The following is a 27450-nucleotide window of genomic DNA, read 5'->3' on the forward strand; positions in this document are numbered from 1 at the left end:
AGACAAGTGGTGACTTTTTAGTGGTCATAATAAACTAAAATTATTTAAATGTGTAAATTATGCTATATACTTTGGTGTTGAGCCACTTGTGTGTAATACTGACATTCAAAGCATATTTAATTCACAGGAGAAAGACCAGAAGGACTGAAACATATTATGACCCATACAATACAGGAAGAACTGTTAAAGGCACCTTACATGATGATGAGAAGCTTAAGTTTTTAAAGAATACTTGGATGCCTCCTGCAAGCTTTTCTTTTCTTTTCCTACTCAGTTGCAAGGGAAGCAAAACTGAAGATTTAAGCATAAGTGGACAAGCCAGTAGAACTGGCTTTCATACAGTAAAATGTTACGTGGTGGATTTTGTACTGAATGTGTTCTGTTTTCTCATTCAGTTACTTATTACAGCTCCCAGGTACTTATTACAGCTTTCCATTTATCTAAATAAATGAAACCTTTAACTGGCTTGGTAAAAAACAGAAATAACTTGGAAGTGTCGTTGCTAATTGGAAACACTTCAGATACAAAAACGTAATTATTCAAATAGTTTTCAGGCTTCTTTTTTCAGCAAAAATTTCTATGTTGCTAACATTTCGAGTGCTTACAAGGTTTGGTGTTTGCACTATTTTTTCTTTACTTAATTCTTTATCTAAGACATTTTTAATTTATTTTTATAGGTGTTGAAAATACTGGTAAAAGAACCATTGGTCAAATACAAAAAGGTTACGGAAGATCTTCATCATCATGAAAACACAAAATATGACAAATTTTCCATGGAGAAGGCTATAGAGGTCACAAGCTCTATGGAATCAAGTAAAAAAAAAGTATTGCCATCGTCCTCGATAGCAAGAAATCTTGAATTATTGAAGAAAACTGGAAATGCTTGAGGCCTGTCATAAAGACTTTAGTCCTGTGTGCTAGAAATAACCTGCCTTTACAAGGACATTGTGATCATCACTTAATTCTACAGCTAAAAGAAGAAAAAACTGATGATCTTCTAGAGGGGAAAACACTGAGTGTTTCGGAGTCTTTTGGCTTTTTGTGTGGATGCTGGAGATGAATATTTAAAACATCATTTCAGTACATGTGGCCGAAACAGTTCTGTGATAAGTAACAGAGTCCAAAATGAAGTCATACATTGCATTGGTGATGCTATTCACTCCTCAATATCAAGGGATGTGAAAAAGGCTAAATTTTTTAGCATTATGTGTGATGAAACAACCGATGTCACCACTATGGAACAGATGACATTTTGTATTAGGTACATTGACAGAGACCTCTGCTACCAAAAAAGACTTTCTGGGTTTTACTGGGTTTTAAATAAACTACTGGCACTTCAATTCCAGAAGCCATCGATGAATAACTCAAGAGACTGGGGCTGAGCTATCAGTATCTTTGTGGACAGGGCTATGTTGGTGGCTCAAATGTGGCTGAGAGACTTAAAGGAGTTCAAGCTCTTATTTTAAGTAAACAACCGTTGGCTATTTATACCCATTGTTTTAGCCACTCTTTGAACCTGTGCATTTCTAAGTCTTATGATACTCCAATAGTTAGAAATATGATGGTAATTGTAGGATCAGTTTCAGCATTCTTGTCTGCCTCTGCAAACAGAAAAAGTTCCATAGAGGAAGCTATATCATGACTACCATTCACAGAGTCAAAGAAAACAAAGTTGAAGGCAATGTGTCCAACCAGATGGGTGGAAAGGCACGATATCCTTACTACTTTCAAGGAGCTATTTGTCCCGTTCGTGACCTTGCTTGACAAACTTTCAAGTAGTCATGAAACCAATGCAGAAATGGCTAGTAAAGCTTGTATGTTTAGTTCTGCTGTCGGAAGAAGAGACTTTTTAGTAGCTTTAGCAACTGCAGCATATTGCTTCTCTGTAACTTTAAGACTAAGTGAACAGCTCCAAAGTCCTAAAATGGATTTAACAACTGTCTTAAATCACACCAATGATGTGCTTGAGGTGTTCAACAATATAAGGACGGATTCGGAAATACAGTTCAGAAGTATTTTTGAAGACGCTGATAAACTGGCAAAAGATATTGGGGGTGTAACAACAATGCCAAGAACTATTTCAACACAAACCAAAACAGACAACATTCCTGCTTCAAACGCCAAGGAATACTTCGGGTGAACAGTATTTTTACCTGTTGCGGATCATTTTATTACTGAGCTAGAAACAAGATTTCCCCAAGAGTTTCTTACCACATTACCACTTGAAGGTCTTACTCCTGCATACTGTTTAAAATACAGTGAGGCGTCCAAGAAATATGAACAGTTTTTGGAGAGTTCTTCGCTTTTAATGAAAGGAGAGCTGAAACTATCGAAGAAAAAGTGGGTTGATGAAAGTAAAAGACCTGAAACAGTAACTGAGGCATTAAAGAACTGTGACAATCAGTTTTTTCCAAATGTATATGTTTTACTTCAAATATTTTGGACTATTCCTTTCACCTCAAGCACTCCTGACCGAAGCTTCTCCACTTTGAGACAAATAAAGACTTATTTGCGTAACACAATGGGGCAGGTGAGACTAAATGGATTGGCTCTTGCAAATATCCATAAAGATAGAGATATGGACATTGAAAATATCATTGACATATTCAGTAAAAAGAAACAGAGGTGAATGAGCATGACAAATTGGGAAGAAGATGGAAATATACAGTGAATTTTGTTACAGAATTTTTTTTAATATTCATATCAAGTTCAAGTTTTTACATTCATGTCACCTTCTGTATCCAGGAAATTAATGAAAACTTATTTGTTGTGAGTTGACCTTCTTAATGGTTTATGTAATTTATAAAATGTCCCATGTGAAAATAAGTTTCTTTCCCTGAACTCCAAAACAGTTACCAAAAACTACTTTAAGCAACAACAAATTTTACTAATTATCCCCCCCCCCTTGACCAACTTCTAGAACCACCCCTGTATATGAATATGTTAAGTTGAAAAGAAAATCTCTCTCTCTCTCTCTCTCTCTCTCTCTCTCTCTCTCTCTCTCTCTCTCTCTCTCTTCAGCATGAGAGCTTTTTGAATGTCATGAACTCATTGTATTCATCTTGTCATTTTCACAATATGGTGTTCAATTATATTGATGTAGGTTCCGTTTTGAAGTAACAGTTATGTAAATAATTTTGTGGTTTGTTTCTGCCACATAAAACAATTCCTTCCCTTTTAATAACATTGTGGATTCATAAAGTTCTAAAATTTATTTCATTTTATTCAGTTCATTTCTGTACATTCATATTATTACAATAAGTATACAAAAACATAAACCAACGTTTCATTTCACTCAACAATATCTCTGTATATTATTACCTCTGTATTTTATAAATATCTTTTTGCTGACTAACAGCTCAAATCTGAAGTTATAGAGAAAAAGAGTGGTTAAAACTCTGTATCAAATAAATTAACAGCATGCATCTATGAAATATAAACATTTGTTTGATTAAATTTCTAATTTTCATTAACTGATGTGTGAGAGAGTGGAAAAATGAGAAAACTGTCACCAGTTTCACATGCAGAATGTCGAAAGAAACAACTGTTACCATCAAAACAACTAAATAAACTGCCATTGATTTGACCAAAAGCCAAACTTAATAAACTTTATAACAGATGTTGCACATCCATTGCACACCTGGGTACAGCATACAGTATTTATTGAGTAATTGATATACAAGACAGAAAACTTACAAGAAATGAGTAGTTTGGAAAACTGGAAACTGTCACACTTTTAGAATAGAGATGAAGCTTTAAAATTAGGAATAATTGAGAGGAGATGAGGAGTGTTATAAATGTTTCCTATTACATTTTGACAAAGCTTAATTACTGAAAATATTTTATATGTAAGTAATATATTATTTTTATTTTTTAACATGTGGATTGTCAGTTTCTAAATCAAGGGTTTTTGGATTGATTCCATTTTATTACCCGCATGAGCTGTTCAAATGTCACTTCATGCTGAGGTTTAAAAATGTCAAGAGTTCTTGGATCTTTTCCATTTCGTGTGGTGACACAGATATTGTGAAATACAATCCCATCAAAGTAGGCATCTGGCAAACAGTCAATTTCTCTGGGAAAGGCAATCCCACAGGTGGCAGCAGCATCAAGCACATGCAGTACACAACGCATGAACAGTGATGCCAGGTAGACGGCCCGTTCATCAGGAGTTTTCACAATGTTTGCAGGCTGGCCAGTCGCAGGGAGGCCAGCAACAGCAGCAGCAGTGGCACAGAAGGCAGTGACCTGCAATATAATCATACTGAATCCTCCACGCTTTTTGTAAATCAAATACTGGCTGTGACCACTTGATCTATATGTAATTTTTTGCTTCAGAAGTTAGTCATTTTGTCCACCATAACCTAAATTTTCCATTTAGTAAAAGATACTTCCGATATAATGTAAGAGACTTTTAGCCACTACACCACACATGACAAAGGAAAGTGTTACACCATGAGACATCAGTCTGCTTTATCCAACTCAGTGGACATGTAGTCACATAATATTAAATGATTACACTTTCATTCCATGCAGAACTGATGTTAATCATTATTGGTATGAGTGGTATGAGTAGCCTCCAAATGTTACCTTAAGTAATTTCTTGTCATGTCTGAACCACATGCAGTGTCAGTCATGAAGACTGCTGGCATGGAGCTGTGTGTAAATGGGTATCTCCCCATTGTAACCCAGACCCATTCTATGGGTGACAAGTCAGAGGACTGAGTGAAACACTCAAGGATCTGTGTATTCCTCAAGGTGTGAACTGCATTATGGGGTCTAGCATTACTGTTATTACCACATACTGGTGAACATTCAGCAACCTCACAAGAGTTTCCAAATCAGTCCTCCTGTCATATTCACAATAATTCCCCACACCATTACTCCAGGAGTCTTAGAGGTATGCATCTCAAAAATTGCTGATCCCAGAAAATTTTTGCCAGGTCAGCTTTTGACACATTGGTACCAATGTTACCACTACAAATAGAAGCTAGTGTCATTGATTGATGCCTCAAATTGCCACTGAATCTCCAAGTTGACTGTCTCTACACCATGCAAGTCTTTGTTGTCTGTATTACAGTGCACAGATGTTCCCAATGGATTATGGTGATACTCTTAGTGTAACCTCTAATAGAACATTTCAGCTATTGCCTTCAGTCAATTCCAGAGACAGCGAAGAACTTTGCACATGGCTGGAATACTCGCTTGCATGCACCTCTCTGTCACCTGACTGCACACTTCCTCACTGCCGTGCCACATTGAATTGTAAGATGGTAAAACTGCGGAAGTCCCACAATATATGGTAATTCAGGCATATGAGGAACTTTTAACTGCTTGCATACATCTTGGTGTCATATTTCTTAACAATAGAGGTCACAAACTTCAGTATCCATGCCTGCGGACTTTGAGACAGGGGCAGAACTGGCATGGGTGCACAACAGAATAGTCTGGAAACCTGCCACAGAAGACACAGGTGATATGTAGTATGGTTTGATCCACTGATAGAGGTGTTTACCTGCAGGTGGTAGTCAGCTGAGCAGGCCAGTGTTTATTCAGGGTTCAACTGCTGCAAACGTCACCTTGTACCTTGCACCTTGTGTCAAGTATTAATGCCGAGTGTTCAACCGCCGCCCATACCAGCCATATGCTAACTTCAGCCCCTTGCGGTGTCTCGACAAGGACTTCCTGCTTCCCACAGATTTACTTGCAAGGTGAGTTTTTGTTTCCTTTCATGAGGTTCTGTTAACCAGTTACTATCAAGCTAGCATCAGTCTGCGAAGTACCCACACCGATACTGCACTGTAGTGGTGTTGTGTTGTCACACCTGTACAGGTATTAAAGTGGTGATGAAGGATGTTCTTATGCATGTGATACCATTATTTTTCGTTTCCACTTTCCTCATGTTTATTTTGAACCACTACGGACCCAGCACTTCTGCCGATTTGCAGAGTCTCTTGTACATGTGTTGTCTTGAGTGTCCTAAATGTTCTCCCTCTTATGTAGACTAGCTAATTTGGGGCATGATTGTCCAGTTAGTGTCTGAATCTGAGGTTCAGACTTGGGTGTTAACCTCACCTGACCCTTTTTTTTAGCCATCGTTGTCTAGATTGCAGACCTGCATGAGCTGAAGAGTGTGGCAAAGGACACACTTTCTGATAGCTGGCAGATGACTCATTTAGGTGTGCATGGTAAACAGAGCTCAGTGCTCCATGGGGTACTCCACATGGACTCACCTCCTGCCATGTCACACTGTGTTGCCACCATTCACGATTCTGATGCATTGGCATCACAGTCTCTGCCTGTGCTGAGCGCAGTGAGCTCATGTGTGTCAGTGTTATAAGTCCTGGCTGCAGCTGTTTTCAGGTCCACCTTTGTTTCTTCCTCTGCTTCATGGGTGAGCCACAGGTCTTGTCTCGATTGTCACATGTTGCATGTTCGCCAGTCTTGCCTTCACATGGAAGTCATGTATGTAGTATGCCATCATATAGGCTATTTGGTAACATTGTGACAGCTGGTGAGCCACAAGTGAGTCACCAGAGTCCCTACAGTTTTTGCTGGGCTCTGGAGATGTCCATGATGCCCTGTGTGGGTCGCCCTGGTATATTTTGCTGACACTGGTTGTGGTTGGGCGGCCAGTCAAATTTCATGTCGACACAGGAGCAACAGTCAGCCTCATTGATTGACAACCTACAGGCTCTTGGGTGGCATGGAGCAGCAACATGCGCTACATCAGGTTGTGTCTTACAGTAAACAGTGCATTGTTTTGCAAGTGCGACTCTCCATCTTATGTGAAATGGCAATTTTTGGAGGTCACTTTACTGTTGATTTAAAATATTTTTAGGAATCATTTTTTTCTGTTTTCTGTTTTTGGCTTTCCGATAATTGACAGGGTGTCAATCCATTTGTTATCATGGTCTGGATTCCTTACTGTGGTTAGGACTCTGCCCCATTCTTTTTCCATGTGTGGCAAGGTACAGGCCAATCTGCAGTGTTGGCAGTTTAAGGTGTCATTTCTCCCATTTAATTGAGTTAGTGGGCCACCCCTTTGGTGGTCATTAAGAGGGCCAATAGTTCTGTGTGTATATGCAGCAATTTTATACAGACTGTCTATGGGTGATGGACCCTACACGACAGAAACATTTTTAGAGTTCTTCAGTCGGTTTCCAGTGCCTCCCGCAGAAAGGCCTCTGTTACAAACTGAAAAAACTACACTTTCCTCTCCTCAGAAGCGTATTATTTGGGACTTGTAATTAGCACAGATGGCCTTGTCCTGATGGGCAACCACATCAAAGCCATCGTCAATCTGCCCAAAAATCTGAAGGAGTTCCAGTCTTTTCTGGGTAAGATTTCATATAATGCTTAGTACATTCCCTAGGCAATGCACATATGTCATCCTCTTAACCGAATTCACCAGAAGGGCGTTACGTTTGGCTGGTCTGCCGACTGCCATGGGCTTTTCAGTCTCTCAAGCAGTGTCTCTGTACTGCTTCCTATCTGGCTTCTTTAACGCCAGGTAAATCATAAAACCTGCCCTGCGACGGGTCCCAGTGTGACACTGGTGCAGTCCTGTACCATCAGAGTTTCATCACTAAAGATGAGTTCCTCACTAAACCCATCCTCTTCCATAGGCTGTTGCAACGGTGCCAAAATTTCAAAGCATCTGACCTCAACAGGGCTTGAAACAATTGCAAGTGGTAACGATTCAGCTTTAGTCATTTCCGTAAGGTCTTCCACAAGATCGGTTATGGTTCGTTCAGCTCTGCTTGCTCTGTTCGTCGACTTCTGTGGGCTACGTGTGAAACTCGCCCGTACACTGTTGACTGGTTCTTCACTCACTACAAGCCGACCCATTGATTTACCATTGCAGAGGCATTCTGAAGCTTTAGACTACCCACACCATTGCGGAATGGAGTTGGCAGTTTGTGGATCTTTGTTGAATTTCGTTCTGAAGTATCGTTGCACTGTTACGGCAGACCGATGTGAATGCATTTCATGCGCATTATATGCTTTCTCTGTGCTTGTCACTATCTTGCCTAGCTGCAGACTGCTGCATCCCGTGGCATAAATCTGAAGTGTGACTGCAACAATACCAAACTTTTTGAGTTTTGCTATGTGAGTGTTGCGTTTTGTGACAGTATGCCAATGTAACAACACTGAATTTATGAAATCATTTCAGTCATTTATAACAACCTTATACAGGGTTATTACAAATGATTGAAGCGATTTCACAGCTCTACAATAACTTTATTATTTGAGATATTTTCACAATGCTTTGCACACACATACAAAAACTCAAAAAGATTTTTTAGGCATTCACAAATGTTCGATATGTGCCCCTTTAGTGATTCGGCAGACATCAATCCGATAATCAAGTTCCTCCCACACTCGGCACAGCATGTCCCCATCAATGAGTTCGAAAGCATCGTTGATGCGAGCTCGCAGTTCTGGCACGTTTCTTGGTAGAGGAGGTTTAAACACTGAATCTTTCACATAACCCCACAGAAAGAAATTGTATGGGGTTAAGTCGGGAGAGCGTGGAGGCCATGACATGAATTGCTGATCATGATCTCCACCAAGACCGATCCATCGGTTTTCCAATCTCCTGTTGAAAGATGAAGTTAGCGCTGTCGGTCTCCAGTTGTGGCATGAGCCAATTTTCCAGCATGTCCAGATACACGTGTCCTGTAACGTTTTTTTTGCAGAAGAAAAAGGGGCCGTAAACTTTAAACCGAGAGATTGCACAAAACACGTAAACTTTTGGTGAATTGCGAATTTGCTGCACGAATGCGTGAGGATTCTCTACCGCCCAGATTCGCACATTGTGTCTATTCACTTCACCATTAAGAAAAAATGTTGCTTCATCACTGGAAACAAGTTTCGCACTGAACGCATCCTCTTCCATGAGCTGTTGCAACCGCGCCGAAAATTCAAAGCGTTTGACTTTGTCATCGGGTGTCAGGGCTTGTAGCAATTGTAAACGATAAGGCTTCTGCTTTAGCCTTTTCCGTAAGATTTTCCAAACCGTCGGCTGTGGTACGTTTAGCTCCCTGCTTGCTTTATTCGTCGACTTCCACGGGTTACGCGTGAAACTTGCCCGCACGCGTTCAACCGTTTCTTCGCTCACTGCAGGCTGACCCGTTGATTTCCCCTTACAGCGGCATCCAGAAGCTTTAAACTGCGCATACCATCGCCGAATGGAGTTAGCAGTTGGTGGATCTTTGCTGACTGATGTGAGTGCATATCAAGCACGACATACGCTTTCTCGTCTCCTGACGCCGTTTTGTCTCACTGCGCTCTCGAGCGCTCTGGCGGCAGAAACCTGAAGTGCGGCTTCAGCCGAACAAAACTTTATGAGTTTTTCTACGTATCTGTAGTGTGTCGTGACCATATGTCAATGAATGGAGCTACAGTGAATTTATGAAATCGCTTCGATCATTTGTAATAGCCCTGTACTTTAGTATCAGTTCGTTAAGGTTGGGCCTAGTTCTTCATGGTGTAACATATTCCATTTCTGTCAATGTACATTAGATTGCTTTGATACAGCCATCTCGTTACAGAGGTACCAAAAATATTACTTACATTTAATTTAACAGCTTTTTTGTATGATAGAAGTTTTCACATTTGCTTTCCCTATTTGCTTTATTCTGAAAGCAGGTTGGTTTTATTCGGGATTCCAATACACCATATTATTCCTCTCTCTTTTAGCTGCAATACCCTATATTTAAACATAATCTGCGTTCAATTAGATGGCCTCACGGAACCTTGCATAGTACCACTCCACGAAGGTCGGTCGGAGCGAACGTCTTGCTGCATCATTAACCTTCCCACTGTCCATGTACTGCTTTCTAAGGAGTGGATCCTTCATTGGGACATACAGATGGAAATCTGATGGTGCGAGATCCGGGTTGGAGGGCGAATGAGCAAGAACAGTCCAATGAAGTTTAGTGAGCCTCTCTCAGACGCCCAGACTTGTGTGGCGATTGCGTTGTCACAGAAAAGGAGAAGTTCGTTGTCATTTTTCAGGCGACGAATATATTACAGGAGTCACAGATATGTGCGTCCGGCCGGCACGCGGGGGATCGAACACATTTGCGCGACCTTGTTGCCAGGATGACAGACGCCTCGCACAACGACTCACCGTGCTTTTGCTCACTGCTAAGTCTCTGTAGACATTCTGCAAGCGTCTATGAATATCTGTAAAACTCTGGTTTTCCTCCAAAAGAAACTCAGTGAAAGCTCCCTAGTCGGAATGAATCTCCTTAAAGACGCGATTTTGAGGCTACGTACAGCGCATCCACCTATTGGAACTTCATGAAACAATAGGGGCTGAAGCGGAAATGTTCCAAGATGTCCCACAACGAATTCCGCATTTTTTCTTCAACTGAAACTGTATGAGAAAAAAATGTGTTGCATTACTTATTGAACGCCTTCGTATTGAGAGTCAGAACCACCTCTCATTTGCAGTGATACATTAAGTTTTTTGTGCGGTAGCTTCGAAGGACTAATCACGCAAAGCCTGACATGAAAGCGCCGTCCACCCTAATTTCCGAAAGTTTCTTTGAAAAACTATATGAAGCATTTGAAATATTGCACTCTACGCAGAAGTTCGAAATACCACGATACAGGTAGTTTTGTTTCAACTAGACGAAGTTTTCATTAATGTTAGTTAATTAAAACATCCGCACACATGCACTGATAACTTACAAAGTACTTTGACCTGGAAAAACCCATATCCAGATTTGTAACCTTATGATTGAAACGCAATCTTTCGATATACAGGGTGGTCCATTGATAGTGACCGGGACAAATATCTCACTAAATAAGCGTCAAACGAAAAAACTACAAAGAACGAAACTCGTCTGGCTTGAAGGGGGAAACCAAATGGCGCTATGGTTGGCCCGCTAGATGGCGCTGCCATAGGTCGAACGGATATCAACTGCGTTTTTTTAAAAATAGGAACCCCCATTTTTTATTACATACTCGTGTAGTACGTAAAGAAATTTGACTGTTTTAGTTGGACCACTTTTTCGCTTTGTGATAGATGGCGCTGTAATAGTCACAAACGTATAAGTACGTGGTATCACGTAACATTCCGCCAGTGCGGACGGTATTTGCTTCGTGATACATTACCCGTGTTAAAATGGACCGTTTACCAATTGCTGGAAAGGTCGATATCGTGTTGATGTACGGCTATTGTGATCAAAATGCCCATCGGGCGTGCGCTATGTATGCTGCTCGGTATACTGGACGACATCATCCTAGTTACGTTATGTAAGGAAACAGGAAGTGTTCAGCCACATGTGAAACGTCAACCACGACCTGCAACAAATGATGATGCCCAAGTAGGTGTTTTAGCTGCTGTCGCGGCTAATCCGCACATCAGTAGCAGACAAATTGCGCGAGAATCGGGAATCTCAAAAACGTCGGTGTTGAGAATGCTACATCAACATCGATTGCACCCGTACCATATTTCTATGCACCAGGAATTGCATGGCGACGACTTTGAACGTCGTGTGCAGTTCTGCCACTGGGCACAAGAGAAATTACGGTACGATGATAGATTTTTTGCACGCGTTCTATTTCGCGACGAAGCGTCATTCACCAACAGCGGTAACGTAAACCGGCATAATATACAGTATTGGGCAACGGAAAATCCACGATGGCTGCGACAAGTGGAACATCAGCGACCTTGGCGGGTTAATGTATGGGGCGGCATTATGGGAGGAAGGATAATTGGCCCCCATTTTATCGATGGCAATCTAAATGGTGCAATGTACGCCGATTTCCTACGTAATGTTCTACCGATTTTACTACAAGATGTTTCACTGCATGACAGAATGGCGATGTACTTCCAACATGGTGGATGTCCGGCTCATAGCTCGCGTGCAGTTGAAGCGGTATTGTATAGCATATTTCATTACAGGTGGATTGATCGTCGAAGCACCGTACCATGGCCCGCACGTTCACCGGATCTGACGTCCCCGGATCTCTTTCTGTAGGGTAAGTTGAAGGATATTTGCTATCGTGATCCACCGACAACGCCTGACAACATGCTCATTGTCAATGCATGTGCGAACATTACGGAAGGGAAGACGAACTACTCGCTGTTGAGAGGAATGTCGTTACACGTATTGCCAAATGCATTGAGGTTTACGGACACCATTTTGAGCATTTATTGCATTAATGTGGTATTTACAGGCAATCACGCTGTAACAGCATGCGTTCTCAGAAATGATAAGTTCACAAAGGTACATGTATCACACTAATAACCGAAATTAAATGTTCAAACGTTCCTACGTTCTGTATTTTAATTTAAAAAACCTACCTGTTACCAACTGTTCGTCTAAAATTGTGAGCCATATGTTTGTGACTATTACAACGCCATGTATTACAAAGTGAATAAGTGGCCCAATTAAAACATTCATATTTCTTTACGTACTACACGAATATGTAATAAAAAATGGGGGTTCCTATTTAAAAAACGCAGTTGATATCCGTTCGACCTATACCAGTGCGTTCTAGCGGGCCAACCATAGCGCCATCTGGTTTCCCCCTTCAAGCCAGACGAGTTTCGTTCTTTGTAGTTTTTTCGTTTGACGCTTATTTCGTGAGATATTTGGCCCGGTCACTGTCAATGGGCCACCCTGTATAGGTGAGTCATATAAGACATAACATTTCTCTTGCGTGAACAGTTCTAGATCTCAAAACAAGGCTTTCAGCAAATGATAGTATGCAGAGCGGCACATAACTTTGTTTCCTAGTCAATCTTCCTAAATCTAGTAACACTCGAGATACTGAAGCAAGTGTCTTTTTAAATTTTTTTAATAGGACATTCTACGTTTTTAGCGGTATTCGAAGGCTTTTTTTTTAAAGACGAGTACAGACACGTAAATGTTGACTATGAGACTTTTCGCAGAGGTAGGCCTATTGAGAAATGTGGAAACTCAGAAACAAGTCAACTGTCATATAAACATCTCGAAGAGGGGCTCTCATGCCAGATTCTGCTGTTATATGCTGCAAGAAACATATTTCCTCTGAGCCCTACCTGTCACGACGTATACCAGGGTCATCTATAGTTGTTGTAAATGGAACTATATGCATCAGAAGCAACACAGCGAAACTAGCTCAAATGTGTGTGTATTGGCCTACCGGCTGGTTGGCTCTGAGCATTATGCGACTTAACTTCTGAAGTCATCAGTCGCCTAGAACTTAGAACTAATTAAACCTAACTAACCTAAAGACATCACACACATCCATGCCCGAGGCAGGATTCGAACCTGCGACCGTAGCGGTCACGCGGTTCCAGACTGAAGCGTATTGGCCTACCGCTGTTTACGTAAAAAGCTTCTGTGGAAACAAGTGAACAGTCGAAGAGCTTGAAGAGGAATACAACGACCCAAGTACCAATGCCAACATTAACAAGCGTTCTATGACTGTTCTTGTCGTTTAAACAGCTTTCGAATGCCGTTAAAATTGTGCAATAGCAAAGTTAAAATATAAAAGCTAGAAATAATATTAAAAATGCGATTGAGTATCTCGGTTAGTAAAAGCGTTAAGAGGCTAAACCAGCCAACAAATTACGGCCCCTCTACGTACTATTCGCAATCCTGAACCGTTTATGAAATAAGAGGAGTTTTCGTCTTCTACGATTCAGCTACCTCTGCCGAAGTCGTTTTATGCAACCCGGAATGTTATTTCAGGCCATTCAAACACGTGCGAGATTTGCATATTCTCTGGCTTGCGCGCGTAAACTGTTATTCTTATAGAAAAACACTTTTGAAGGAAATTTAATGTAGTTAAATTTTGTACTTGAACATTGCTGTGGGGAACAGTTTTCGACTTATCCAAGAAGACTTCCAAACGCACCTCCACCTCCACACTCATCCCTCATCAGTCAGGACGTCTAGTTGTTCGTGCCACTCCCTCCTACAACTGTACAACATTTTCCGACTACACGAATTATTCCCGATATTCGACATTGCTTGGTCTCTATTGATTGAACTATTATGACACCAGTATAGTCGGCTATTTCGTTAACATTGTTGACTCAAACATGCCCTTGAGACTAATGAAAGATAACCGACTTTTGTAAACGTTACGTTAAAAATATTTACGTTGACAATTCGATCCAAACTTAAGCGCTACAAGCACAGTGGTTTCGAAATGAGAAGCTCTGACAAATATAACGTTGTTATTGTCTATCTTATGCTGTTAAAATTCATAAAATTGTTAGGCAAAATTTACACAACTGTCAATTTTACAATTTTTCAGTGCTCGACTAAGCCGGTGGCGTAATAAGGCCAGTAAATGAAGGCCAAAGAAGGTCTAATGTGAGAAATAATTCGCGCAGCCCCAAACGTTTGTAAAGTGGTGGGAGTGAGTGTCATGAATAACGTTATTTGCTGTGTTCGACTGGAAGGAAGCCAAAATACACTCCTGGAAATTGAAATAAGAACACCGTGAATTCATTGTCCCAGGAAGGGGAAACTTTATTGACACATTCCTGGGGTCAGATACGTCACATGATCACACTGACAGAACCACATAGACACAGGCAACAGAGCATGCACAATGTCGGCACTAGTACAGTGTATATCTACCTTTCGCAGCAATGCAGGCTGCTATTCTCCCATGGAGACGATCGTAGAGATGCTGGATGTAGTCCTGTGGAACGGCTTGCCATGCCATTTCCACCTGGCGCCTCAGTTGGACCAGCGTTCGTGCTGGACGTGCAGACCGCGTGAGACGACGCTTCATCCAGTCCCAAACATGCTCAATGGGGGACAGATCCGGAGCTCTTGCTGGCCAGGGTAGTTGACTTACACCTTCTAGAGCACGTTGGGTGGCACGGGATACATGCGGACGTGCATTGTCCTGTTGGAACAGCAAGTTCCCTTGCCGGTCTAGGAATGGGTTCGATGACGGTTTGGATGTACCGTGCACTATTCAGTGTCCCCTCGACGATCACCAGTGGTGTACGGCCAGTGTAGGAGATCGCTCCCCACACCATGATGCCGGGTGTTGGCCCTGTGTGCCTCGGTCGTATGCAGTCCTGATTGTGGCGCTCACCTGCACGGCGCCAAACACGCATACGACCATCATTGGCACCAAGGCAGAAGCGACTCTCATCGCTGAAGACGACACGTCTCCATTCGTCCCTCCATTCACGCCTGTCGCGACACCACTGGAGGCGGGCTGCACGATGTTGGGGCGTGAGCGGAAGACGGCCTAACGGTGTGCGGGACCGTAGCCCAGCGTCATGGAGACGGTTGCAAATGGTCCTCGCCGATACCCCAGGAGCAACAGTGTCCCTAATTTGCTGGGAAGTGGCGGTGCGGTCCCCTACGGCACTGCGTAGGATCCTACGGTCTTGGCGTGCATCCGTGCATCGCTGCGGTCCGGTCCCAGGTCGACGGGCACGTGCACCTTCCGCCGACCACTGGCGACAACATCGATGTACTGTGGAGACCTCACGCCCCACGTGTTGAGCAATTCGGCGGTACGTCCACCCGGCCTCCCGCATGCCCACTATACGCCCTCGCTCAAAGTCCGTCAACTGCACATACGGTTCACGTCCACGCCGTCGCGGCATGCTACCAGTGTTAAAGACTGCGATGGAGCTCCGTATGCCACGGCAAACTGGCTGACACTGACGGCGGCGGTGCACAAATGCTGCGCAGCTAGCGCCGTTCGACGGCCAACACCGCGGTTCCTGGTGTGTCCGCTGTGCCGTGCGTGTGATCATTGCTTGTACAGCCCTCTCGCAGTGTCCGGAGCAAGTATGGTGGGTCTGACACACAGGTGTCAATGTGTTCTTTTTTCCATTTCCAGGAGTGTATATACTCGTATGAAGTATATACATGTTATATTCATGTAATGCTTTCTAACGATGAACATTAATATTTGTTACTCTTACATAAATTGGTGGATTGTATGACTACACTTTCGTTTAAGGCTACGCTTTGAAAATGGATGTGATAGTCCGAAACTAGTCGACACAAAGAGATGACTATTATCACAACTGTGAGGGATAACGGAAGAAAATAAAAATATTTCAAACTCGAGTTGCTGGTTCTACCCTCCATTATTTTCGAATTTCATAACTGTTATGTTAACCGGAGACATAGAAACTACGGAGAGGCTCCGTCTCCGCCGCAGCCGCAGTGGTCCGCAACCCCACGACCGATTACCGCAGTCCACTTCACCCCTCCGCCGCCCCACAGCGAACCCAGGGTTACTGTGCGGTTCAGTCCCCGAACGCCCGAATGCCCGCCCGCCCACCCGTCCCCGCCCCCCCCCCCCCCCCCCCCCCCCCTCACTAGGGAACGTCTCACACCAGACGAGTGTAACCCATATGTTTGCGTGGTAGAGTAATGTACGCGTACGTGGAGAACTTGTTTACGCAGCAATCGCCAACATAGTGTAGCTGAGGCGGAATAAGGGAAGGGGAACCAGACCGCATTTGCCGAGGCAAATCTCGACACAAATCCGCCGGGCGGATTCGTGCCAGGGACCGGCGCTCCTTCCCGCCCGGAAAGCCGTGCGTTAGAAATGGTTCAAATGGCTCTGAGCACTAAGGGACATAACATCTGTGGTCATCAGTCACCTAGAACTTAGAACTACTTAGACCTAACTAACCTAAGGACATCACACACATCCATGCCCGAGGTAGGATTCGAACCTGCGACCGTAGCAGTCGCGCGGTTCCGGACTGAGCGCCTAGAACCGCTCGGCCACCGTGGCCGGCCCGTGCGTTAGACCGCACGGTCAGCCGGGTGGACTTCATAACTATACTAGAAATTTGACGGTGGGGGCTGAAAGTGGGCGTGGGGATGCGTCTACAGGTCACTTTTGTACATTTTTCATGAACAACATGAAAATTGCTGCCTCTAGCGACAACATTCGCACTATAAAATCAAACTGCATTAAATATCCTACAAAGGGGTCCTTTTTTTTCCTGTAGGACAAATAGTTTGCGCGTAGCGAGCGAGAGAATATGAAAATCACGCTAGATAAAAACATCGGTAGGGCAAGCTGAATCACCTACAAAAACAAAAATCACTACAAAAAATGCCAAAATGAAAATTAGATAAAAAGTGGTTCATGCAGGGTGTCCCAGGAAGAATGGTCAGTATTCGGAAATGATAGGGATCTTGATACGAAGCAAAAAGTTCAGTAAACCTTAAGAGCTATGAGCACATCTTCAGTAGAAGAGATGTTTCACAGTAGCGGAGATACGAAATGCTCTATCTGTTAGGGTATGCAGTCCGCCCGGTTGGCCGTGAGGTCGAACGCAGGGCTTTCCGGGCGGGAAGGAGCGCCTGGTCCCGGCACGAATCCGCCCGGCTGATTTGTGTCGAGGTCCGGTGAATCGGCCAGTCTGTGGATGATTTTTTGGCGGTTTCCCATCTGACTCTGCGAATGCGGGCTGGTTCCCCTTATTCCACCTCAGTTACACTATGTCGACTATTGCTGCGCAAACAAGTTCTCCACGTACACGTACACCACCATTACTCTACCACGCAAACATAGGGGTTACACTCGTCTGATGTGAGACGTTCCCTGGGGGGGTCCACCGGCGACCGATCCGCACAATAACCCTGGGTTCGGTGTGTGGCGGCGGAGGGGCGAAGTGGACTGCGGTAGTCATCGTGGGGTTGTGGACCACTGCGGCTGCGGCGGGGACGGAGCCTCTCCGTCGTTTCTAGGTCCCCGGTTAACATACAATAGGGTATGCAGTTTAGAGCCCACGTTTACTAGACTTTTTTGCTTGGAATGGTGTCCTCCTGGGACACCCTGTATGAACCACATTCTGTTTAATTTTGATTTGACATTTTTTGTAATGGTTTTCATTGCTGTTGGTTTTTGGCCCTTCCGTCCCCATGTCAACCCGATCTGATGAATATATTACAAACATGATTTCCAAGAGAACAGAACTGGCGATCAGTGAGGGACACCAAATTCTATTTAGAACAAAACATAGGTAGCTGTCACACCTCGTGGTCGTGCAGGACGCGTGCCTCGTGCTTAAGGAACAGCAGTGCCGCCGCAGGCACCACCAGGAACTGTGGGTCGAGCTCCTCCAGAAGAGACGGCTTTGCGTAGGGGGCCACCAGCCAGGTGAAGAAGCACCAGCGGCGCTGAGCGTCATCGCTGATCCACAGCTGCTGCAGCCCCGGGTGCTCTAAGCCGTCGGGTAGCCGCTTCTCCAGCTCCACCTCCTCTTTCCTCACCTTGACGGCAATGAGATGAGATATGTAACATCATACTCTGACTCAAACAACACGAGAAAACTAATCAAATGAAAATATGTGGTTACAACGGCCTTCTCAAGTGTCAGAACATCTATGGTGTACACATGCAATCTGAAGCGACAAATGAAAATCTGTACCAAGGGAGCGATTCCAACCCTGTTCTGCTGCTCACTAAGCAGTTGCACTAACCACTACACCCCAGCACTGTGACTGCACAGACTTCCCTAGCACGCCTCCCTCCACAATCCGAATTTCCCTTCACTCCCTTCTCAATCCAGATTCCCCTTCACTCCTCAGCCCATTGGCCGCTAGTGTAGTCCGTGCGGCTGTGCAAAATCACAGTCTCAGGGTTAGCTCGTCTGCCTAGTGAGCAGAAGAGGCTCGGGTTCGAATCCTGGCTTAGGTACAAACTTTGATTTTTTGCTTCAGTCTGCATGTACAGGGTGTTACAAAAAGGTACGTCCAAACTTTCAAGAAACAAAAATGGTTCAAATGGCTCTGAGCACTATGGGACTTAACATTTATGGTCATCAGTCCCCTGGAACTTAGAACTACTTAAACCTAACTAACTTAAGGACATCACACAGCACCCAGTCATCACGAGTTAGAGAAAATCCCTGACCCCGCCGGGAATCGAACCCGGAAACCCTGGCGTGGGAAGCGAGAACGCTACAGCACGACCACGAGCTGCGGACTTTCAGGAAACATTCCTCACACACAAAGAAAGAAAATATGTTATGTGGACATGTGTCCGGAAACGCTTACTTTTCATGTTAGAGCCCATTTTATTACTTCTCTTCAAATCACATTAATCATGGAATGGAAACACACAGCAACAGAACTTACCAGCGTGACTTCAAACACTTTGTTACAGGAAATGTTCAAAATGTCCTCCGTTAGCGAGGATACATGCATCCACCCTCCGTCGCATGGAATCCCTGATGCGCTGATGCAGCCCTGGAGAATGGCGTATTGTATCACAGCCGTCCACAATACAAGCACGAAGAGTCTCTACATTTGGTCCCGGGGTTGCGCAGACAAGAGCTTTCAAATGACCCCATAAATGAAAGTGAAGAGGGTTGAGGTCAGGAGAGCGTGGAGGCCATGATTGCTCCATTGAACGTAGGTGGAAGAACATGGGGCCCAATCAAGACATCACCAACAATGCCTGCCCAAACGTTCACAGAAATGAGTCGCATGTCAACACAAGCACCGAAGTCAACATTACCTTCTTTCAATTGGGCCAACTGGCGGTGAATCGAGGAAGTACAGTACATACTGACGAAACTAAAATGAGCTGTAACATGGAAATTAAGCGTTTCCGGACACATGTCCACATAACATCTTTTCTTTATTTGTGTGTGAGGAATGTTTCCTGAAATTTTGGCCGTACATTTTTGTAACACCCTGTATACAGTAGAACTAAGTTTAAAATTAGATCTGTCTCATCAAGTTGAGCCCTTATGGACAGATTCAATATACTATACACCCATTCTAACTAGGAATCCCTTGAAACGTCCTGTCAGATTAAAACTGTGTGCCGGACCGAGACTCGAACTCGGGACCTTTGCCTTTCTCGGGCAAGTGCTCTACCATCTAAGCTACCCAAGCACGACTCACGATCCGCCCCCACAGCTTCAATCCGGCAGTACCTCGTCTCCTACCTTCCAAACTTCACAGAAGTTCTTCTGCGAACCTTGCAGAACTAGCACTCCTGGAAGAAAGGCTATTGCGGAGACATGGCTTAGTCACAGCCTGGGGATGTTTCCAGAATCCTATTCTAGGAATCCTATTCTAAGAATCCCTTGAGTGCGAGGTCGCAAGTTCAATCTTTATTAAAGCTCATTTGAAAGTGTTGTGTTAACTATTATGGCAGGAAAAATATTAGCTGCTAATGACTCACCATGTGCATCAGGAGGGCGAAAAAGATGCAGACATGAACCTTCTACGGGTGTATGTATTACACTTCACAAAATGGAACTCGCCGACACTGAAGAAATTTTCAAAACAAACCATTACTTTGCACCATGAACAGAGAATGAAAAATGGCACGCCACAGTGATCACAAAAGTTTGGACCATAATTATCGAAGGTGAACACCTTGGGAGTTAAAAACAGTGCAGGACATTCGGCTAGGAATGCATATAGAATCATATTGGTGTAACGGGGTGACGAGAACGTGATGGCATGCAACCGAATGCAAAACAGTCTGTCATGGAGCTTGTGAAACTGGCTGTCCTGTAAGGGTAACTGCAGATAGCATGATAGTATGTTAGTATGTTTTGTAGGCACGGGAAAATCAACCGCCGGCCGGATTGGCCGAGCGGTTCTAGGTGCTAAAGCCTGGAACCGCGCGACCGCTACGGCCGCAGGTTCGTATCCTGCCTCGGGCATGGATGTGTGTGATGTTCTTAGGTTAGTTAGGTTTAAGTAGTTGTAAGTTCTAGGGGACATCACACACTTCCATGCCCGAGGCAGGATTCGAACCTGCGACCGTAGCGGTCACGCGGTTCCAGAGTGAAGCGCCTAGAACCGCACGGCCACACCGGCCGGCTATCTTATGTCTTCCAATTCTGTAGCACAGTTTGAAATTTCCTAATCACCCACCGCTTCCCCTGAAATCACTGTAATCTATGTCGCTCGCAATATGATGTACGTAACTTAGTAGGTCACTATCTACATCTACATCTACATCTACATCTATACTTCGCGAGCCACCTTACGGTGTGTGGCGGAGGGTACTTATTGTACCACTATCTGATCCCCCCTTCCCTGTTCCATTCACGAATTGTGCGTGGGAAGAACGACTGCTTGTAAGTCTCCGTATTTGCTCTAATTTCTCGGATCTTTTCGTTGTGATCATTACGCGAGATATATGTGGGCGGTAGTAATATGTTGCCCATCTCTTCCCGGAATGTGCTCTCTCGTAATTTCGATAATAAACCTCTCCGTATTGCGTAACGCCTTTCTTGAAGTGTCCGCCACTGGAGCTTGTTCAGCATCTCCGTAACGCTCTCGCGCTGACTAAATGTCCCCATGACGAATCGCGCTGCTTTTCGCTGGATCATGTCTATCTCTTCTATTAATCCAACCTGGTAAGGGTCCCATACTGATGAGCAATACTCAAGAATCGGACGAACAAGCGTTTTGTAAGCTACTTCTTTCGTCGATGAGTCACATTTTCTTAGAATTCTTCCTATGAATCTCAACCTGGCGCCTGCTTTTCCCACTATTTGTTTTATGTGATCATTCCACTTCAGATCGCTCCGGATAGTAACTCCTAAGTATTTTACGGTCGTTACCGCTTCCAATGATTTACCACCTATGGCATAATCGTACTGGAATGGATTTCTGCCCCTATGTATGCGCATTATATTACATTTATCTACGTTTAGGGAAAGCTGCCAGCTGTCGCACCATGCATTAATCCTCTGCAGGTCCTCCTGGAGTACGTACGAGTCTTCTGATGTTGCTACTTTCTTGTAGACAGCCGTGTCATCTGCAAATAGCCTCACGGAGCTACCGATGTTGTCAACTAAGTCATTTATGTATATTGTAAACAATAAAGGTCCTATCACGCTTCCCTGCGGTACTCCCGAAATTACCTCTACATCTGCAGATTTTGAACCGTTAAGAATGACATGTTGTGTTCTTTCTTCTAGGAAATCCTGAATCCAATCACAAACCTGGTCCGATATTCCGTAAGCTCGTATTTTTTTTCACTAAACGTAAGTGCGGAACCGTATCAAATGCCTTCCTGAAGTCCAGGAATACGGCATCAATCTGCTCGCCAGTGTCTACGGCACTGTGAATTTCTTGGGCAAATAGGGCGAGCTGAGTTTCACATGATCTCTGTTTGCGGAATCCATGTTGGTTATGATGAAGGAGATTTGTATTATCTAAGAACGTCATAATACGAGAACACAAAACATGTTCCATTATTCTACAACAGATTGACGTAAGCGAAATAGGCCTATAATTATTCGCATCTGATTTATGACCCTTCTTGAAAATGGGAACGACCTGCGGTTTCTTCCAGTCGCTAGGTACTTTACGTTCTTCCAGCGATCTACGATAAATTGCTGATAGAAAGGGGGCAAGTTCTTTAGCATAATCACTGTAGAATCTTAAGGGTATCCCGTCTGGTCCGGATGCTTTTCCGCTACTAAGTGATAGCAGTTGTTTTTCAATTCCGATATCGTTTATTTCAATATTTTCCATTTTGGCGTCCGTGCGACGGCTGAAGTCAGGGACCGTGTTACGATTTTCCGCAGTGAAACAGTTTCGGAACACTGAATTCAGTATTTCTGCCTTTCTTCGGTCGTCCTCTGTTTCGGTGCCATCGTGGTCAACGAGTGACTGAATAGGGGATTTAGATCCGCTTACCGATTTTACATATGACCAAAACTTTTTAGGGTTCTTGTTTAGATTATTTGCCAATGTTTTATGTTCGAATTCGTTGAATGCTTCTCTCATTGCTCTCTTTACGCTCTTTTTCGCTTCGTTCAGCTTTTCCTTATCAGCTATGATTCGACTACTCTTAAACCTATGATGAAGCTTTCTTTGTTTCCGTAGTACCTTTCGTACATGATTGTTATACCACGGTGGATCTTTCCCCTCGCTTTGGACCTTAGTCGGTACGAACTTATCTAAGGCGTACTGGACGATGTTTCTGTATTTTTTCCATTTTTGTTCCACATCCTCTTCCTCAGAAATGAACGTTTGATGGTGGTCACTCAGATATTCTGCGATTTGTGCCCTATCACTCTTGTTAAGCAAATATATTTTCCTTCCTTTCTTGGCATTTCTTATTACACTTGTAGTCATTGATGCAACCACTGACTTATGATCACTGATACCCTCTTCTACATTCACTGAGTCGAAAAGTTCCGGTCTATTTGTTGCTATGAGGTCTAAAACGTTAGCTTCACGAGTTGGTTCTCTAACTATCTGCTCGAAGTAATTCTCGGACAAGGCAGTCAGGATAATGTCACAAGAGTCTCTGTCCCTGGCTCCAGTTCTGATTGTGTGACTATCCCATTCTATACCTGGTAGATTGAAGTCTCCCCCTATTACAATAGTATGATCACGAAACTTCTTCACGACGTTCTGCAGGTTCTCTCTGAGGCGCTCAACTACTACGGTTGCTGATGCAGGTGGTCTATAGAAGCATCCGACTATCATATCTGACCCACCTTTGATACTTAACTTAACCCAGATTATTTCACATTCGCATTCGCTAATAACTTCACTGGATATTATTGAATTCTTTACTGCTATAAATACTCCTCCACCATTGGCGTTTATCCTATCCTTGCGGTATATATTCCATTCTGTGTCTAGGATTTCGTTACTGTTCACTCCCGGTTTTAACCAACTTTCCGTTCCTAATACTATATGCGCACTATTTCCTTCAATAAGAGATACTAATTCAGGAACCTTGCCCTGGATACTCCTGCAGTTTACCAATATTACGTTAACTTTTCCTGTTTTTTGTCTCTGAGGACGGACGTTCTTTATCAACGATGATAATGTCCTCTCTGGTAAGCCGTCAGGTATTTTATCGTTTCGCCCAAGGGGGTGTCCCTCTAACCTAAAAAACCCCCGTGTGCACGCCACACGTACTCTGCTACCCTAGTAGCTGCTTCCGGTGTGTAGTGCACGCCTGACCTGTCTAGGGGGGCCCTACAGTTCTCCACCCAATAACGGAGGTCGATGAATTTGCAACCATTATAGTCGCAGAGTCGTCTGAGCCTCTGGTTTAGACCCTCCACACGGCTCCAAACCAGAGGACCGCGATCGACTCTGGGCACTATGCTGCAGATATTAAGCTCAGCTTGCACTCCGCGTGCGATGCTGGTTGTCTTCACCAAATCAGCCAGCCGCCGGAAGGAACCAAGGATGGCCTCAGAACCCAAGCGGCAGGCGTCATTCGTTCCGACATGTGCTACTATCTGCAGCCGGTCACACCCAGTGCGTTCAATAGCTGCCGGAAGGGCCTCCTCCACATTACGGACGAGACCCCCCGGCAAGCACACCGAGTGCACACTGGCATTCTTCCCCGACCTACCCGCTATTTTCCTGAGGGGCTCCATAACCCGCCTAACGTTGGAGCTCCCTATAACTAATAGGCCCGCCCTCTGTGACTGTCGGGACCTTGCCGGAGAATCGGCCACTGGCCCAACAGGCGAGGCATCCTGTGGTGGCTCGGAAACGATGTCATCACCACTAGGAAGCACCCCGTACCTGTTGGAAAGGGGTAAGGCAGCTGCCACGCGGCCAGATCCCACCTTCGCCTTTCGGCCAGGCACGCGCGAGCCCACCACTGTCCGCCATTCACCCTGGAGTGATGGCTGACCGGTAAGATGCTCACTGCCGGAAGACGCAGCGACATCAGGGGTTCCATGTGATTCCAAGGCCACCGAAGTAGGCATAGGTCTCACCACAGTTGCCCCAACGCCACTACGAGCCGACGCCTGCGCCTCGAGCTCGATGAGCCTAACAGACAAAGCCTCCACCTGCCCCCGAAGAGTGGCCAATTCTCCTTGCGTCCGCTCACAACAACCACAGTCCCTACACATGACTATGTTTACCCTACTCTATACGGTGACAAATTCCCAAGATAATCTACTGATGAGCTACTCTGATAATCAAGAAACACTCACTGAAATACGAGACGCGAAAACTACGCTAGGTTTTCCCAGAAAAACTATTTAAAAGCTAAGCGCAGCAAATAAGTACAAAAACGCTTTATACAAACAGTACTCGCTGCTGCTGGTGGTCTCGCTCTGGCTGTCACAAGACAACTGCTGATTCAAGTGACTAGTGGCTAACGGCCGCGAAACAAACAAAAGACGGTTTTAGGGCGCTTTCTGTTCTAAACGATCAAGAAAACACTAAGAAATCTAACACGAAAACTACGTAAAGTTTTATCAAGAACTGTTAGTTACTATGCAGAGCAGATAAACACAAATAGAATCCCTTCCTTAGTGGAAGGTCGTAAGCAAAATGCAAAATAAACGCTTTATACAAACAGTACTCGCTGCTGCTGGTGCTCTCGCTCTGGCTGTCACAAGACAACTGCTGATTCAAGTGACTAGTGGCTAACGGCCGCGAAACAAACAAAAGACGGTTTTAGGGCGCTTTCTGTTCTAAACGATCAAGAAAACACTAAGAAATCTAACACGAAAACTACGTAAGGTTTTATCAAGAACTGTTAGTTACTATGCAGAGCAGATAAACACAAATAGAATCCCTTCCTTAGTGGAAGGTCGTAAACAAAATGCAAAATAAACGCTTTATACAAACAGTACTCGCTGCTGCTGGTGCTCTCGCTCTGGCTGTCACAAGACACTATCATGCAATCCTGAAAATTCTATCGAGCATCCTTGAATCATGCGAAAACCAATTTTTGTAACAAGTGCGCTTGTCTCCCTTGAAAATCCGTAGTTTTTCTTACGCACTAATCGTCATATTGTTGTGGACTTATTCGAAATCTGTTCATAATTATTTTTTTACCATGTTGCGAATGATGTTCCGTATAGGCAATTCTGTTTATCAAGCGCTCCTTGGACAACGAATGTCCTTTACTATAGTGATTAAGATTTTTCTGGGTATTATGCCGCGTTATTGCTAAAAACTAACAACAGTAATAAACTAAAACCGACGTTTCAGCCGAATTGCAACGGCCTTCCTCAGGGCACGACTGGTTTTGCATGGGGATGGGTGCTTGTATTTATTACAGACTATCGATGTCTGACGTCACTGTTGTAAAACTTTTAATTGGCCCTGTAATATGATTGGCTAGTCATGACGTAAGGGAAGGTGGAAGGAAAGAAGCTATTCGTGGATGTCCATGTCGTCAACGATTGGTAGCTGTCCGCCAATCAGCGTTCGGCTCCTGGTCGGCAAGTTTTCCTCCTGGTGTGCGCGGAAGTGCACTGACAGTTGCTCTACAGCTGTTTGTGCAGATACGTCCGAGTCCCGCGTAGCTTCTGCCCCGCGACCGCTCGCGGCCCGTTGGACTGGGATGGCCGGCAGCCAGGACGCCGGGAGTTTGTAGCCATCTTCTCTGTTGATGTTGTCAGGTTGCTTAATAATTTCGATCGCCTCCCGTGTTTTGCGTTCTCGCATCCACGATTCTTTCGCCAGTGCTTGGGCCTCCTGGAACCTGACTGGTTGTCCACAGTCACGGTGGTGTTCCGCTATCGCCGTTTTGTTATGTTGTAATCGTACATAGCGTTCGTGTTCTGCTACTCGTAAGCTGACAGGTCTATCTGTTTCTCCTATGTAGGCAGCTCTGCACTCACATCGTAGTTCGTAAACACCTGCAGTGTTAAGATTGTTGTCTACATCCTTGATGGAACCTATCATATCGTGGATCCTGTGACTGCTTCGAAAAATCGGTTTGAAACCTCGTCTGTGGACAACTTATCAGGTTGCACGAAGCGCGAGTAATGGCGAAAGAATCGTGGATGCGAGAACGCAGATTACGGGAGGCGATCGTAATTATTAAGCAGTCTCACTACATCAACAGAGAAGATGGCTACAAACTCCCGGCGTCCTGGCTGCCGGCCATCCCAGTCCAACGGGCCGCGAGCGGTCGCGGGGCAGAAGCTACGCGGGACTCGGACGTATCTGCACAAACAGCTGTAGAGCAACTGTCAGTGCACTTCCGCGCACACCAGGAGGAAAACTTGCCGACCAGAAGCCGAACGCTGGTTGGCGGACAGCTACCAATCGTTGACGACATGGACATCCACGAACAGCCTCTTTCCTTCCATCTTCCCTTACGTCATGACTAGCCAATCATATTAGAGGGCCAATTAAAAGTTTTACAACAGTGACGTCAGACATCGATAGTCTGTAATAAATAGAAGCACCTATCCCCCATGCAAAACCAGTCGTGCCGTAAGGAAGGCCGTTGCAGTTCGGCCGAAATGTCGGTTTTAGTTTATTATTGTTAGTTTTTAGCAATGACGCGGCATAATACCCAGAAGAATTTTAATCACTATGACACCGGCCGCGGAAGCCTACGTGTCCTTTACTATGTTTAGCTGGAGATGGGATTTGTGGCTCCCTGTCCGACAAGGAAGATGAACTACATGGCTTGACATCTGTATCAATATCACTTTCACTTTCGACGCACGGATCGTGATCTTTCTTCTGCTGATGTACATTGTCCAGCGTGCGAAAC

At 44.4% G+C, this 27450-nt stretch overlaps 1 protein-coding gene across 1 annotated transcript in view; it reads right to left on the bottom strand.

Moving 5' to 3' along the window:
* Nucleotides 1-3197: 3197 nt before the first annotated feature.
* LOC124619310 overlaps nucleotides 3198-27450 on the bottom strand; it is an 89499-nt gene continuing 65246 nt past the window's right edge. Inside the window, exons 3-4 of the mRNA XM_047145617.1 lie at nucleotides 17997-18233; nucleotides 3198-4248 (exon numbers count right to left, since the gene is read on the bottom strand). Coding sequence (XP_047001573.1) covers nucleotides 3901-4248; nucleotides 17997-18233 — 585 coding nt within the window. The 3' untranslated portion in view covers nucleotides 3198-3900. The remainder of the gene's footprint in view (nucleotides 4249-17996; nucleotides 18234-27450) is intronic.

This window comes from Schistocerca americana, chromosome 6 (genome assembly GCF_021461395.2).
Source record: "Schistocerca americana isolate TAMUIC-IGC-003095 chromosome 6, iqSchAmer2.1, whole genome shotgun sequence".
NCBI classification, from domain to species: Eukaryota; Metazoa; Arthropoda; class Insecta; order Orthoptera; family Acrididae; genus Schistocerca; species Schistocerca americana.